We start from the raw sequence: 17079 nt of genomic DNA, 5'->3' as shown, positions 1-17079 counted from the left end.
TGTTGTTGTTGATGTTGCCGTTGTCGTAACCGTCGGTTGTTGGCCAGGGTGGGGGCTGGACCCTGATTTTAAGACAGAAATGGCAGTGAATTGGCTTAAAAACGCAAACATTGTAGCTCTAGACACCAGCATTGTCAAAACCTGTTTCACTGTCATCATCATCATCATCATCATCATCATCATCATCATCATCATCATCATCGTCATCATCACTATCATCATCATTGTCATCATCAACAACATCATGATCATCTTGCTATGGTGAAAACCGTCAGCACAAGTAACTACTCATGCCCCAGACAGTCAGTGTACAAAGTGGTACAATTTACAACTATGCCTGGAGGGAAAAGGAAGGACAGAGTATGGGTAACAGGGGGAATAGGAGGTGGTGGAGGTGGTGGCGGTGGTGGCGGTAGTGGTGGTAGTGGTGGTGAAAGGGGGGGCAAAAAAAAAAAAAAAACACGACAAATTATAAAGGAACTTGTGCATAAGACTGAGAACAAGACAGCCAGCTTATCAGAGAAAAAAATTAAAAAGAGGAAAGGAGGGTAGGGGGGGAAGAGAAGAGAGAGAGAAAAGAGCGAGAGGGGAGAGGATAAGAAAGGAGAGAGAGAGCGAGAGAGAGAGACAGGGAAAGAGAAGAGAGGGAGAGACTGAAAAAGTAATATAACATAAAATCAAAAGAAGAGGAGGCGGAAGTAACCCTCAACCTTGGCGAAATGCTTCTCAAAATACAGCTTAACTCATAAACACACACATCGTTCAACCCTCATAGGAATCGACGTTGCTTAGGGTTCTCGGGAACCTGACAGGTTCTGATGTATGCTAACTGTTTTTGTCCCACATCAACAAGTGGGCACTGTTTATTAAGCTGCGCAGAACAACCAAGTTGTCGAGTGACCTTACCGAAGGTTTGGTTAAGTCTATGTTAAATCTATTACAACAGATGTGTAAAGAACTAGAAAAGTTCAGTTTGGCAGTACTGCAGAAGCAGTAAAAGTAGTTAGCATAGACTGGGATCTGGCATATGGAAACAGTAGATAACCAATGAGGTAGACAGGTAGATTAACCCATTAAACTCCGATGACAAGATGTCTTGTCATTTGGTCAAATAAAACAAAAAATTATAAAACACCAAAATGTTTGATCCAACACCAGAAAAATATGACGTCAGTCCTCCTCGCTTCGCTCGCAAGCGAGCGAAGCGAGGAGGACTGACGTCATATTTTTCTGGTGTTGGATCAAACATTTTGGTGTTTTATAATTTTTTGTTTTATTTGACCAAATGACAAGACATCTTGTCATCGGAGTTTAATGGGTTAAATCAGATAATCTTGGGAAAGGCCAAGCTGGGCTACAAAAGTGCCCACAGGTCCTGGGAGCCTGCGATCAGTCCGCCAAACATTCTCCGCAGACTCCTGCCTGGCCAGTGCTACAATAGAGCCGGAACACCACCACGTTCTCCCTACACGACAACACGACCACTCATCACCACATCGTCCTTTATTTCCAACTGTCATCACAACTACCATATACATCTGCCGATACCGGTGCAAATCTCACTTGCGTTAAACGAGTGCAACAAATCACCGTTTGCTTCTTCACCCTAATGGCCCCAAAACTCTTCTACACACACACAACCTACATTTCTACAAGTCCTCCTTGCCGTTTGCGCTTCTGCTTCCTCTTTGCTTCCCCTCGATACCAAGTACCTTTTTCTCGCCTCCTCCAGAGACCCTCGCCCTTTTCTCCCGACGACCCGTTGGCCGCCATAGTCTCCGACACGTTCCTTCCGCTTCCTCTCTACTCCTACTTCCCTTCCTCTGTCCATACACACTAAGCAGATGATGCAAACCAGCCCAGCACATTGGCGGCCTCGCATTTTCTAAAAGGAAAGAGCATCTAGCCCAGTAGTTCAGCCTCTCCCGCAGGTCCACCCCATTGCTTAAGCCCTTCACCTATCGACAAAACAAACGACACTCGGTTATGGGACCCGCGTCCTGAGGCTGGCTTAGATGCTTATTAAAGCTGCTCATGCAAATATCTGAATTCCTGGTAACGCTACTCTGAGGCTTTGTGGAAACTCTGTGTCCATTCTGCGTAAAACATCTGAAATAAGAACGCCACATTGAATTTTAGCAGGATCATTTCACGATTTCGAGAAAAAAAGGTTTTCGATAAACCTTGCACTGACAGCCTGCCCTGCACACGGAAGTCTTCCTTCCCGCACCAACCAACGGCGTGTGGCCGGCCATTCGGTCTACTCACTCACCTCCGTGGCTGTTCAGTCACACAGCAGCAACGTGCAACTTGGTCATCTTATTCTCCCTTCGAAAGTACGCTCCAGTTACGCGGCCACTGAACGTCCTTCCGTGACCAGCCAGACCAGGCTGGGGAACTGGACCACCTACCTCCCTCCCTCCCTCCCTCCGTCCCTCCCTTGGAGCGAATCTCCGCAAGTCGTGGATGGGCCTCCTGCTTTTTGGTCTCCGCAAGACCGGAACAACGTAGGGTGCTCCATGTCGGCTATCGTGATTCAAACGAATACAACAATGCCTGGACACCTTCCTTCCCGCCCTCTTCTTCTTCCTTCCTTCCTTCTTGCCACAACCTATACGACTTCAGTAACGGAAGCCTCAGTTATCGGCAGTTGTTCCAGTTTCGACAGAGCTACTTGCTCACAGAACCACTTTAGTGTGAAGCCAAAGCCACAATGTAGACACGCCAACAACTATGTCTTCCAACCGTGGACAGGATGAGAAAGTGGGAACTAGCAGAAGCGACAGTCACAGTATTGCAGATGTAGTAGGTTAGAATCGAGCAACAACGGTAAAGATACGACGGTAACAAGAAAATACCGAGGGTAGTGTGATGGCAAGTTATTCAATGTATGAGTGAAAAAAATCAAAATAATGTAATATAAAAGGAAACAATATATATAATGGAAGCTATGAAGACAAACAATCAATGGATGGGAACAATATAAAAATATAGAAAGACAATTGCCTATGTTTACAGTACAGGGTCAGATGTGGTAGATAGAACGAGACAAAATGGAGAGGAGAGGAGAGGAGAGGAGAGGAGAGGAGGAGGAGGAGGAAGACATGGGTGGGGGGGGGGGGTTTGTCGTCAGAGGATGTCCACATAAGAAAAATAAAGTAATTTTGCTGATGTTTAACTCAGGCAGTGGAGGACAAAAATGTACAAAAGCTGTACAAAGAGCGTACAGGCTGCACACTCTATAATGTACACGTAGAAAGAGTTTGACACACGCACACGGGCCGTTGCTGTACAAAGTGTAATGCTATAAATAACCAACACCACATCAATCAACATTCGGCGGCAAGCTAGTCCGTCTTGGCTTTCCGATTCGCAAAATGTCCAATTACTTAAAGCTGTCATCACCACCGCCCCTCCCCCCTCCTCTCCAGTATCAGTACCTTCTACAGTACCAATCAACACCAACATCTACACCAAAAATCTCCAACACGCAGCGACAGCAGGAAAGCGTTTAAACGTTCATCATCATCGTCATCACCATCTTCAGTGTCATCACCAGTGTCTCACTATCATCATTATCATCACCACCACCACTTTCAATTCCATCACAACACCGGGTCCGTCACGATCACCTTGTTATCGTTTTATTTTTTTTCCGTCATCTCTCTTAACACAATAGTTACCATCACCACATCCACCAACACCCCCACCACTTGTGTCCATTTCCACCATCGCCACCACACTATCGCCACAACGACACCACCGACGGCAACGTCTGGCGGGTGTCGCTTCAAGTATCACGCTGGTTGGGTGTTCAATGCACAGGTCATGTACCAAATCACAGGTCTGATTAAAGCAGTGTGCTGTTGAGGGCAGTGAACAAGACTCGGATGCTGTGAGAAGTAAAGAGGAGCAAGACACAATTGAGTAGCGAGTGGGGGGCCGCCTCGGATGCTGGCGGCAAGCACAGGACTACAGCAAGGGCACAGCAGCAGAAGAAGCAGCATGAGAAGAATAGACGTAGAAGGAACAGGGAGAAGGGGGGAAGTATTGGAAGATGTGGGAAGCCATCACAACTGGCTTTAAAATAAAACTCGACATACAGAACTACTTTCGAGATTTCGTAATGGCTACTGGCAGATGATTCAATCAGGCGAGTGAAAGGAAACTTCCTGGAGTCTGGTCTCCGTCCACCTGACGAATCGACAGATGTTTGGGAAACCGAGGAACATCTGTCTGCAGCCGTGCGATCTTGAAAGTAACCTGCTCTGTCTGGGGTCAGGTGGATGTCTTTGGGGAAAGAAGAAATTGTGGAATGGAGCAAGATACAGAGACGAGAAGGTTGTGCAAGAGAAACGAAAACTACAGGAGGGGGGGGGGAGAGAGAGAGGGAGAGAGAGAGGGAGAGAGAGAGAGAGAGAGAGAGAGAGAGAGAGAGAGAGAGAGAGAGAGAGAGAGAGAGAGAGAGAGAGAGAGAGAGAGAGAGAGAGAGAGAGAGAGAGAGAGAGAGAGAGAGAGAGAGAGAGAGAGAGAGAGAGAGAGGACAATGTACAGCATGAGGAACATGCGCACTAGTAGCGGAAGAGCAAGTATGCCAAGTGTGGCACAAGCAGGCAGTTCTATCCAGTACCGAAAGGGATGGCAGTTCGAATGAAGATGTGTCGATGACGAAAATGACGATCATGTGGTTATCATCATAAGTATTGAATGTAATGACGGTGTGGTATCTATGATGCTGTGGAAGTGAAAATGTGTGGTGGTGGCGATGAAAAAATGTTATGATTAGTGTGGTGACGACGACAGTGTGGTGGTAATGATGGCGTAGTGGTGGCGAGGTTTTGAAAGACGAGACAATGGCTGGCAGTGGCTTGCGAGAACCATGTCACGAGGTCATGTGGGGTCGTGTGAGGTCATATCAGGTGTGAGTAACACCAAGGTTGGTCCCCCGGTCACTCTCCTTCCGTAGTAGGTCCTCATTAGCTTCGTCGAATTAGAGACTTTTCACGTAAATTTTCCAGTATCACCAACGTCCACAACACTACACTTTTAGCCTTCGTAATCGTCATAATCCTTCCCTCCTCCTCCTCCTCCTCCTTACTATCACCAACACCACACTATCAAGTTTCTTTTCTTCCTCATCGTCACCAACCTTCTCCTCCCAGTGTCGCGGCGCCATAATTCATGTTCGGCACCTGTGCTACACCACACTCCTAACCACTTTTTAATTATCACCACTATCATCATCATCATCATCATCACCACAGTATGCCTGTAATCACCACAGTGCACCGGTCGTTGCTGTGTTTATCCACGGAGTGCACAGTTTCTTCGCCACGAGGTGGGTGGGTGGGGGCATTCTCCCAGATGTGTCGATCAGGTTGTCACTGCAGCATCCATTGTCGACAACACTGTATTTACTCCTGAGGGACCACATGCACACACACGCACACAGGCATGTATGTGACGCAGTGATTTGCACATGCGTATGTGATCCAGGCTTCTGCGTAAGTATACACGACATGACTGCATGTATACACACTTGGCAAGTTATATATACACATACACTCAATGTATATGATACAGACGCGTGTAAGCATAACAGTTACTGTATGCGTACACACCCAGTCATACATACACATATGTATGCTAAACAGGTACATATTCATGTGTGTGTGTAAGATGCATCCGTGTGCCTACGAAGTCACTGTAAACACACATGCATCTGACAAAGTTGCATGTGACACACGTACACATACATACATACATTATGCACTTGTTACCCCTTATGAACAAAAGCATCACCAATCTTCATTTTCACAGGAGGTGAGGAGGGACGTGGAAAATGGGAGGCAAAGGTAGTGACGGTAATATGAGTGGGTGGCCGACGGAGGAGTAGGAGGAGGAGGAGGAGGAGGAGGAGGAGGAGGAGGAGGAGGAGGAGGAGGAGGAGGAATGCGGGCAGGAGAGAAGGGTGTCTGTGAGTGGGTAGGCAGGGCGGGGGAGGGGGGGTATGGGTTGAACTAGGGAATGGTTGGAAACAAGTGCATTTTGTGTATGGATGTATACAAGACAAGAGGGTAGATTGGACTAGCTAATGCTCCCACACTCACATCACGCACACCTGGTGGTCTTGTCCGTCACCATTTGGTCAATGCTTCTCGTCAACACGTCTTGTGATCCGACTGTACCTTCGGCTGGTGAAAAGTAAAAGCATTTTTCTTTTTTCTCTTTTTTTTTTTTTTCTTTTAAAATTTTATCTGAACGAGTCCCTATACAATAATTTCCCTCTTGTTTACACTTTATACAGGAGAATTGTCCAGCGCTGGGGCATGCTAGCCAAGGTGCTGGTGGTGGTGGTAGAAGAAGTGGTGGTGGTACGCATGGTATTCAGGAGTGGTGGTTGTTTTACAGGGTAGAGATGATCTGTGTTGGGTTGTAGTGTCTGTGGTATTGATGGTGGCGGTGGTACGAGGGAAGGAGGGGAGAGAGTGTGGGGGGGGGGAGGGAAGGAGTCGGGGGGGGCCCGGCAAAAGGCCCCCACACATATAACTTGGCCTCCACCACCAACCAGTTTGCCGGCCTGGCTACTCCCGCACACACGCGCGCACACACGCACACACACGCACATGACGCACACACCGGGCTGCTTTGTTTTTTCTTGTATACCCTAGACGCTTTCCTCTCCTCATTTACTCTCGCCCCCACCACTCTTCTCTCCCCCTTCCTTCATCTTTTCTACGTAATCGGAAAAAATGTCTCGAAACCTTGACCAAGATTTCTCTGGGATGGTGATGGCCGTCCGAAAGTTGGTTTTCACCTGAAAGACAAAACGAAAAATTGTGACTTAATAATAAATGACGACACAACACGGCAGGAAAATGCATTAAGAGAGAAAATGTTACACAATAGAAAACGGGGCATGTTACAATATGTGTAAAATATATATCACACACACACACCAAAAGCATTTCTTTCCATATAAGCCACCCACTCCCACCTCACCCACATCTACTATACACACACATTAAATACTATGCAACACCCCTCCCATTTCCTTGTAGCCCACCCCCCTCCTCACATGGAGGGGGGGATATTTAGGGGGGCAGCACTTCTTGTCTGGACATGCCACCCACAAGGCTGACACAATAATAATAATAATAATACATACATATACCAAAGGCTTTTTCCCACTACATGGAGGGTAGCCAAAAAGAAAAAGACATAAAAACCATTCCCACCCATTCCATTTCCTATATATTCCACTCCCCTCTACCCTCCTCCTTCCCTTTCATCTTGGCACCTCCTGGATGACGGGTCATCCCTACATCCTGTCCACTGCCCTGGGTCAGAAGCAGTGTCGCAAGACAGCACATCCACAGCAAGGCCGATTCATAAATTCGGCAATCCCCCCCTCTCCGTCCCCTCATAGAGAAAAGGAGAAGACAGGGAGAAACCCCTTCGGGCTGCGTCAATTTTTTTTTCTCATACATACTTCCTCACCCCCCATCCCCCACCCACTCCCCCTCATGCATCACATCATCATCTATACATAACCCCTCTCCATTCACCCCTATTTTCTGTCCTCTCCCATCCTTCCTCCACAGACATTCCTCTCTTTTGTAATGCCCCTTTCACCCCATCCATCCATCTCATCCTAGGTCACCCCCTCATATTCATTCCATCCACACTTCTTTTACTAATCTTTCTTCACTCATTCTTTCAATGTGTCCAAACCATCCTAATACCCTTTCATCAGCGCTATCTCCCAGTTCCCTTTCCACCCCTGTTCTCCTCCTCACCTCCTCATTTCTCACTCTATCTAGCCTAGTAACCCCTATCATACTTCTCAGACATTTCATCTCAAACACATTCAAACTCCTTCTCTCTTCCTCTCTCATGTTCCATGTTTCTGCCTCGTACAGTGCTGTTGGCACAATCACTCCTTCATATAACCTCCTCTTAGCATCCATTCCCAGATGTCTATTCCTCATTACACTTTTCAATCCACCATGGCATTTACTCGCTTCTCTCAATCTACATTCTACCTCCACCCCCACTCTTCCATTTCCTGCCACATTCGCACCCAAGTATCTAAAACTATCTACTTCCTCCAGTCTCTCCCTTAATGTTCACTTCCAGCCTGCTGTCACTCTCTCCCCTTGTACATCTCATCACCTTACTTTTATCCACATTTATCTTCAGCTTCCTTCTTTCACACACCTTCTCAAACTCTGTCACTAACTTCCTCAATCCCTCCTCTGATCCTGCTACAAGCGCAGTGTCGTCAGCAAACAACAACTGGCTCACCTCCCACTTTTCTCCATTTTCTTTAACCATCTCCAACCCCTCACCCACTACCCTTGCATTTACCTCTCGCACTACCCCATCCATATAAAGATTGAACAGCCAGGGCAACATAACACATCTCTGACGAAGTCCCACCTTTACCCCAAACCATTCACTCTCTCCATTTCTAATCCTAACACAAGCTCTACTACTCTTGACTGCTCTTAACAGCTTTCCTCCTATCCCATATATCTGCAGTACCTCCCATAGTGCCTTCCTGTCTACCCTGTCATAAGCCTTTTCCAGATCCATAAAAGCCCAAAAAACATCCTTACCTTTTCCTATAGCTTTCTCACATATCTGTCTTACCACAAAGATCTGATCTACACAACCTCTACCTGTCCTAAATCCACACTGTTCCTCACCAATTACTCCCTCTGTTCCTCTCCTAATCCTCTCAATCAAGATCCTCCCATAAGCCTTCCCAACTACACTCAACAAGCTGATCCCTCTGAAACTACTACACTCACACTTGTCCCCCTTTCCTTTGTAAAACGGAACTATACAGGCATTCCTCCAGTCCTCCGGCACTCTACCCTCTCCCGTACAAAAGTTAAACAACCTCACCAGCTAGTCCACCATCACTGTGCCTCCTTTCTTCAGACATTCTGCATGGCATCCATCCAGACCATGTGCCTTACCTGCTCTCATCATCTTAACAGCTGCTTTCACTTCATCCTTCCCTATTTCTCCTCCATTTTCCTCACTCATCACTCTCATTTTCTTAGCGCTTCCCACTGCAACTACCTTTCCCCCCCTATCCTCCTTCACATTTAGCAACTCCCTAAAATACTCTGCCCACCTTCTCACTGCCTTCTCTTCCATTATCATCTCTCCATCTGCAACTTTTACCTTTAATAATAATAATAATGAAAAAGGTCAAGGGAGCCCTGAATATTTTACCACATTGTACAAACTCTGCATTATAATCAAACAGAATATGAAATATTTTTCCCTTATCCATTCTGCAATAGGGACATTAATTAACATTTTTAAAATCTGTTTATTTTGCAAGCCAATAGCTATAATAGGCAGTAAGGAATGGTGGAAATTGGAAGTGGTATTGGGTGGGGGGGGGGGTTCAGTGGCATCACTGAGAACTTTGCCCCATGGTGGTACCTAGGCGAGTAAGGACCCTGCTCATAGCTAAAAGGCTATCCCCATCCCAACCACTTCATCATACGACAACCCACATTCCTCGTCCACTTGTGTACGAAGGAAATGAGCACCTTCAAGGCCAGGTTGTCATTTCGTTCATATGTTCCCTCCCATTTTTACTCAACAGACATTCCTCTTACTTCCAACACCCTCTTCACCCAATCCACTCACCTCATCGTTTTTGTCTTCTCAACTTCCATCCACTTCTGCCTTCCACACACACTTTTGTCCTTCTTCATTCGTTCTTTCCACATGACCAAACCCGACGTTCCTTGATCAACCCAATCCGCCAGTTTTCTTCCCTATCCTGCTCTCCTCCTTACTCTATCCATCTCTACCATTTCATCTCAAACATGTCAAGGTTCTTTCTAAACCTCTAATAAAAATAAATAAATAAATAAATAAAAAATAATAATAATAATTCTGTGACCCACCTCTGATATACGCATATAGATCCCCCGGTTGTTTTGTCCAATATCGAAGTAGAAATTCTTGTTTTCTACACGCATATGTCGGCCTTCTGGTAGCTCTCCTTTGTAGCCACCATCGTCTGTGCCGAATTCATCGAGTAGTTCTTGTAAAGCATCACGAAACTCTATCATGCCTTGCGCAGGGATGGCTATTTGGCACCGGGGTCCTCCTCTTGCTATGGTCTGTGATACCTGGAAAAAAATAAATAAATAAATAAATAAATAAAAAAAATATATATATATATATATATATATATATATATATATATATATATATATATGTATATATATATATATATATTCTATATATATATATATATATATATATATATATATATAAATATATATGGTAAACCCTCTATATACCAGATGATATGGGGACAGGCATCTGTCGTTATATCCGAAGATCCATTATAACCGAGGATCAGTTATATCCGATGGAAATACTGGACAGATCCGTTATATCCCATAGTTTGTCCGGTATTAGAAATTAGTAAGGTTAGAAATTACAGTAAACCTTCGATATAACAGACAATACAGGGACAGGGGTCTGTCATTATATCTGAAGATCCATTATAATGCACAATATAAAATGCCAATTATGGATCTGCTGAGCTACTGCATTTTTTTTTTTCCACCCCTGGTTTCTGGCTTTTATTTCCGTGTGCCTATTTGGTGGATGCTGTGGATCTTCTGCAAGAGAGACCAAAGGCAATGGACTGATTCTATTTCCTAGTTTTACATTTTGTTTTAACTAATGCTAGAACATTCTATTCTGCTTTCAGAGCTTTACCAAAACACTAATGACCTCCTCAGTACCTTAAAGTATTTATCCATTTCTAAAGAAAAAAAAATATATATATATATATATACTGTATATATATATATATAATATTAAATTAAATATAAATAAATCAAAGATCTGCAGGTCTTTTATTCTGCTCATCACCTCTACAGAAACCACTGTGCAAGAAAGGTGTTCAACATAATTTGATAAATCCCTTCTTTATCAATCAAATTCTATCCTTCCGTACTGGCTGACGCTAGGCTATTGTATTAATCTTTCATTGCACCACTTTGTTAAGGAACTACTTCTAGAAGTATATACGTAATCATATCGTTCGCTGCTCCATCAACAAATTGAAAGACAACACACTGCTACATGCCTGACCCCCTGATATCCATCCCTCTGAATCCACTCTTCCCCTAAAGGACTGAGTCCACCTGGCCACCATCCACCCCTTCTAAACTCACGAGTGGACAATTCGCTTGCCCATGCGCCAGCAGGGACACCCAGATTTTGTCTGTGGGTGACCATGAGTTGTTCCAAAAGATCCCACTGGGCAACTACTGTGAAACTGGAATTGTCCAACCCTGAAGTTACCAGAAGAGGCTGAATGACCACATCACAGATTACTGTCCAGGATGTAATACTTCATCCCATACAACACATTATGGAAGACTTGTACACAACTATGCATGCCAACAACACAATATGCACTCTATAAGGGATTTGTAGGAAAACCCTGTTCCAACCATAGCATTCCTTAGGAAGACGGGACCGCTCGGCCTAACAGTCTAGGGAACTATGATGACGACAACAACAATAACTACCACCTCAGTAATCAGTGGTATTAAGAGGGAGATAACTTTGCATATAACTATATTAAACTACTCTCACTATGAACTATATAAAAGAAAAATACAATACAGGTTACGTGCAAATTAAATTCCATTCTTTCCACCATCAACCCTTTATCCTCGCTTATATGAAGAAACTGTCAAAACTAGAATTGCTGACTTTGGAACAAAGTAGAGAAAGAGGCGAGTTGTTGACCACCTACAGAATTATGAGAGGTATGAAGTCCTTGATAGAGAAGACTTAACCCATTAAACTCCGATGACAAGATGTCTTGTCATTTGGTCAAATAAAACAAAAAATCATAAAACACCAAAATGTTTGATCAAACACCAGAAAAATATGACGTCAGTCCTCGCTTCGCTCGCAGCGAAGCGCGAGCGAAGCGAGGAGGACTGACGTCATATTTTTCTGGTGTTTGATCAAACATTTTGGTGTTTTATGATTTTTTGTTTTATTTGACCAAATGACAAGACATCTTGTCATCGGAGTTTAATGGGTTAAAAATAAAAAAGACCTACCCTAAGAAATCGTCCTCTGGAATTTTCTTTAAGGTCGAGGTAATATCTTCTGTTGTCTTTGACCATGGTCTCTGATTTCAATTTGCCGTCTTCCGGTAACGTTTCTGGATTCGGAGGACCTGAAAAGACAAGATAAGAAATAAAAATAAGATAAAAGGGATAAGGCTGGAGCTGTGTTTATGTGGGGATGCATGATTTATAATCTTGTTTTGGTCCCACCCACACAATTCAAATCAACAGAGTTGTGGGCAAATCTACATTTACTATATAATTCCCTCGCTTAAATAAAACGGGTTCTTGGCATATTATTTTCTATATTTTAGGTGGGAAAAAAATCAAATATATCAAAGTATATACCAAGAGCTTCTTCCCACTTCTATGGGAGGTAGCCAAGTCATCTTATACATAATCACATATACCAAAGAGGGGAATGTCTGTTGAGGAAGGACAGGAGAGGACAGAAGACAGGGGTGAATGGAGAATGGTTGTATATGGATGATGATGTGATGCATGAGGTGGAATGGTTAGGGGGATGGGGGGTAAGGTAGTATGTGTGAGCAAAATTTGATGCAGCCTGAAGGGATTTCTCCCTGTCTTCTCCTTTTCTGCATGAGGGGACGGAGAGGGGGGACCACCGATTTAATGAAGCGGCCTTGCTGTGGATGTGCTGTGTTTTGCGACACTGCCTCTGACCCAGGGCAGTGGACAAGATGCAGGAATGACCTACTGAAGACATAAAATTCCTAATGAAATTAAAAACTTTTCATTAAATGAACGAGGATGTGATTTGAAGAAGAAGAAGAAGGAGGAGGAGGAGGAGGAAGAGGAGGAGGAGGAGGAGGAGGAGGAGGAGGAGGAGGAGGAGGAGGAGGAGGAGGAGGAGGAGGAGGAGGAGGAGGAGGAGGAGGAGGAGGAGGAGGAGGAGGAGGGTCCAACCTGCTCCAGACTTGAAAATACAGTAGTGGTGTGTTCACCACATAAGAAACGAGAAAAAAATTGCGAGAATACCAAGAACAGCGACCAAGATCATTTGAAGTCTCGCCGATACGACATACGAGAAGAAACTAGAAAACCTGGAGCCATTCCCATTGGTACATACATATACCAAAGGCTTTTTCCCCCTTACACAGGGGGTAGCCAAAAAATAAAGGCACAAAGACCTCTCCCACCCATTCCATCCCCATCACACTTCACTCCCATTCACCTCTCCCCTCTATCCCTCTCATCTTGGCACCTCCTGGATGACGGGTCATCCCTGCATCTCGCCCACTACCCTGGGTCAGAAGCAGTGTCACAAGACACAGCACATCCACAGCAAGGCCACTTCATTTAATCAGCGACCCCTCCTCTTCATCCCCTCATGCAGAAATTGAGAAGACAGGGAGAAATCCTTTCGGGTTGCGTCAAATTATTTTTCCATACATATTCAAAATAAAATGTGATTGTCAACTTACCAAGATTAGCATAAAAATCACTAAAATGGGATAGGTGTTCCCTAAATTCTGCTGCTGTGGAGAGTGCCAGGAAAACTTGATTTCTTCTGCCATCGGCACCAATCTGAAAGGCAAAGTCCAACAATTAGCTTCGAAATACACTTAACTTTTCATCACAAAATATAAAGAAAAGTTGACCGGAAAAGTTGGAATAATGGTGAAACTGTGAGAGAAAATAAGCAGGAGAGGAGAGGGACAGACAGAAAAAAAAAAAAAAAAAGACATTCTGACTAAATCTTTAAATGTAGTAATATTCCAAGGTAACTGTAACATCTACCATGTGGAACTGTGTGAGAATAGCAATGCAACCTATAAACTGGTGTAAAACATGCATCTTTCGAATAGAAATCCTAAAATCCATTCAATCGCTGGGAGGAGGAGGATACGAACACATGTCTAACACTTCCAACCGTAAAGCACTCCTCACTCATGCGTCTAGCAATCCATGCGGGGTACTCTGTCTGCCGCCACTGCTTGTGCAACCACTCTTAGTACAATTTAGTGCAACTCGTCCCTTCGTACTTGATGTACAAGCCTTTTTAGCAGTGAGGTTTGTGGCAACATCAGACAAATCAACGAGTTTTGAATTTTTCACTGGGGACTGGTATTTTGCAAGATTTATTCAACACCTCTGGCTGAACACAACCGAACCTCCAGCCACACTGACGACCGCTTCTCTCAGCAACCACTACGTGAGTAGTACCCCTTTTGCCTTATCGTTCATGAAGACAGAAGTAGTGTAAGGAATTCTAGTCAACTCTTTCCATTCCAACTATCCTCCAGCAGACCTGATGATCAAGGAAGTGGAAATTGAAAGTGTCCAACCAAACCCTTGGCATCAACTCCACTTTTGGCGACTAAGTTTTCTTCATTACCTCAAGAAGACCCGTCAGTCAGTCGCTGAGGGACGTAGTTCTTCTGGGTTCTTCCCTTCTAAGAGGATTTCGCCACTTGCTTCAGCATCAAGGCCATCGAAGGTGCGATCAACCCGTTGACAGAGGAATCACCGCTTCGGAGACTGCATGCCCAAACAACAGCAATCAATCAGTACAATTGATTATACTTAGTGTACAGAAACTACTAATGAGCAATACTATCAGTACATTAGTTTCAGTCCATACAAAAAAATAAATGAATAAATAAATGAATAAATTGATATAAAGAAAAAATGGAAAACAAATAAAATGAGACAAAAAAAAGAAAAATAACAAAAAATCCAACTTTTCCGGCACTTCAACTTTTCTGGAAAAGTTAAAAGCAACAATCAAGACAATCTATGCATCTCATTATTCTTATCAAGTGTTTGTATGCTTCACTTAATCTCTCTTGTCACTCAGAATATGCATGTTCTTGTACCTTTCTACCCACATCCCACATGACTACAAGAAGACAATACTTGCATATTTTACTCACACACAAAGAATGACCTACAGGAGAACATAGTCCCAACATGAACAAATATATAACCAAGTTTGATTGATGGAGACATGGGAATTCCATAAACATAAATCCTCTCCTGTGAGTTACCATTCAGTAAATATGTATTACTAACCCCAACATCGCCTCAATGCAATGAACACGTATACACACAGGTAATGAAACAACCACTCCACTCGAAACTAACAAATTCAACCCATCAAATACCTTCAAGATCAACCCTGAACATCAAGAAAATTTCTTGTTACGCATGAGAACAACACTCGTCTGCTTAAGCCGAGGTCACCACCAACCCACGAGTAAAGAGTAAAATAAACCCGACATAGAACTGGTCTGGTAACAGAAACCATGCGTCCAAAGGGCGACCATCACGTAAAATACGAAGGGCACGTTACTTTTCGCTTCTCTACACGCTTGCAATGTAAACAAATCCATGGAGTCCCTGAGTGATGAGTGGACTGACCGACCCCAAGGCTGTGGCCGGAAGGAGATTGCGTGTCTCGTGCAAGACGGATCAATCTATCTCATCTGTGTTCCCTTTCCAAGTACACAAATGACTTGCTGTAACATACACTGACGGGATAATGCCAAGTTTCACTACTGTTTGACCAATTACAGAATTATACATCAAGACTTAAGGTGATATTTGCTCAAAGATTATGTTCACCTATGCAAGACATGACCACAGATGTGTCCCACACATATAATACTATAAGCAAATGGATCCCACCTTTCATTTGGATTAAGGGATAAATAAAAACTGATTGATAAATGAATAAGCAGTCACCATTCACGGAAAAATCGCAATGTTCATCCATCTGATCTGACCCTCAACTCTTTCTTGCACAAGACCTGCAGCCCCAAAGCATCTTCAGCTCGGATTGACCCGCAAACCATTCAGGGAAGAAGGGCTGTGCCGCCGCCTGTGCTGCGGTAATACTGAGCAGCGTAAAATTACATCTTCCATGTCCTAAGTGGTGTGGGCATGCTGAGTCTACATTCTGGTCAATCCTGTGCCAATAGTTGTTGTTGTTGTTGTTGTTGTTGTCGTTCCCTAGACTGTCGGTCCGAGCACTCCCGTCTCCCCAAGGAATGCCACAGCCGAAACTGGGTTTTCCCACAAATCCTTTATAGAGTGTATGTTGTGTTGTTTGCGTGCCAATAGTTGTTGGCATGACTTGCACATTTCAAAAGAATTTCCTCTTCTGGTTTGAAAGTTTCCCCTACGGTTCCCACATGAGGTCAAGACGGCCAGAGTCCGTACTACTACTACGCTGGTCCCGAGTTTGATCCCCACCTAGGGATCAAAAGCCTTACTGCTCTACAAGTTGCACCTACTCGAAGGATCTATGCCACTCAATGGCTCAGTGGTAAATTCCTGGCTGCCACTACGGCAGTCCGGATTCGAATCCCACCCAGGGCTGAAATAATTTCAGTATACCTGTGCTGCAAGTCGTTACTCCAACTCTCATGGACAGGGAGCTGGGAGTGTAAGGTCACAACATTACCCATAGATAGGGCATATATGAGCTCTGAGCTCTCTTCCGGGAGGGAAATAACTGTCAATCACAAGTCCAACACGTGATCCAAGGCCATGGTGAACTACCTGCAGGCATGTTGAGAAAAAAGGATTGTGGTACTCCCCAAGGCAGACGTAGCTCCTCTTGGGGATCGGTGCCACCTGCATAGAGCCGGTGGCCAGGGCTGGTTGCCGCCGTTTGGCCCCCAACTCTTGGGGTTGGGGGGTGGTCCCACGACGTAGACGCTGCGGCTCCAGGACCAGAAGAGGCTGGATGACCGCATTGTGAACAGCTGCCCAGGATGTAACACTTCAACCCATACCATACAACACATAATGGAAGACTGCATTATACACAATCATGCACACAAACAACACAACATACACTCTATAAAGGATTTGTGGGAAAACCCAGTTTCGGCTGTGGCATTCCTTGGGGAGACGGGACTGCTCGGATAGACAGTCTAGGGAACAACAACAATAACCTGCAGGCAGG

The 17079-nt window shown here is 44.4% G+C and overlaps 1 protein-coding gene across 12 annotated transcripts in view; it reads right to left on the bottom strand.

The window, feature by feature from the left end:
• Positions 1-1737: 1737 nt before the first annotated feature.
• Positions 1738-17079, bottom strand: part of LOC143031119 (transcriptional regulator protein Pur-beta-like) — a 332337-nt gene continuing 316995 nt past the window's right edge. For all 12 annotated transcript variants that reach the window (XM_076194594.1, XM_076194593.1, XM_076194585.1 and 9 more), the window contains 4 exons: positions 13589-13691; positions 12135-12253; positions 9939-10166; positions 1738-6817 (listed from right to left, as the gene is read on the bottom strand). In XM_076194594.1, the coding sequence (XP_076050709.1) occupies positions 6686-6817; positions 9939-10166; positions 12135-12253; positions 13589-13691 (582 nt within the window). In that variant the 3' untranslated portion in view covers positions 1738-6685. The remainder of the gene's footprint in view (positions 6818-9938; positions 10167-12134; positions 12254-13588; positions 13692-17079) is intronic.

Source organism: Oratosquilla oratoria, chromosome 12 (assembly GCF_046742065.1).
Source record: "Oratosquilla oratoria isolate Oo_2021 chromosome 12, ASM4674206v1, whole genome shotgun sequence".
In the NCBI taxonomy this organism is placed as follows: Eukaryota; Metazoa; Arthropoda; class Malacostraca; order Stomatopoda; family Squillidae; genus Oratosquilla; species Oratosquilla oratoria.
The sequence above is the reverse complement of the archived record's forward strand: the minus strand, read 5'-3'. Positions and strand labels throughout refer to the sequence as shown.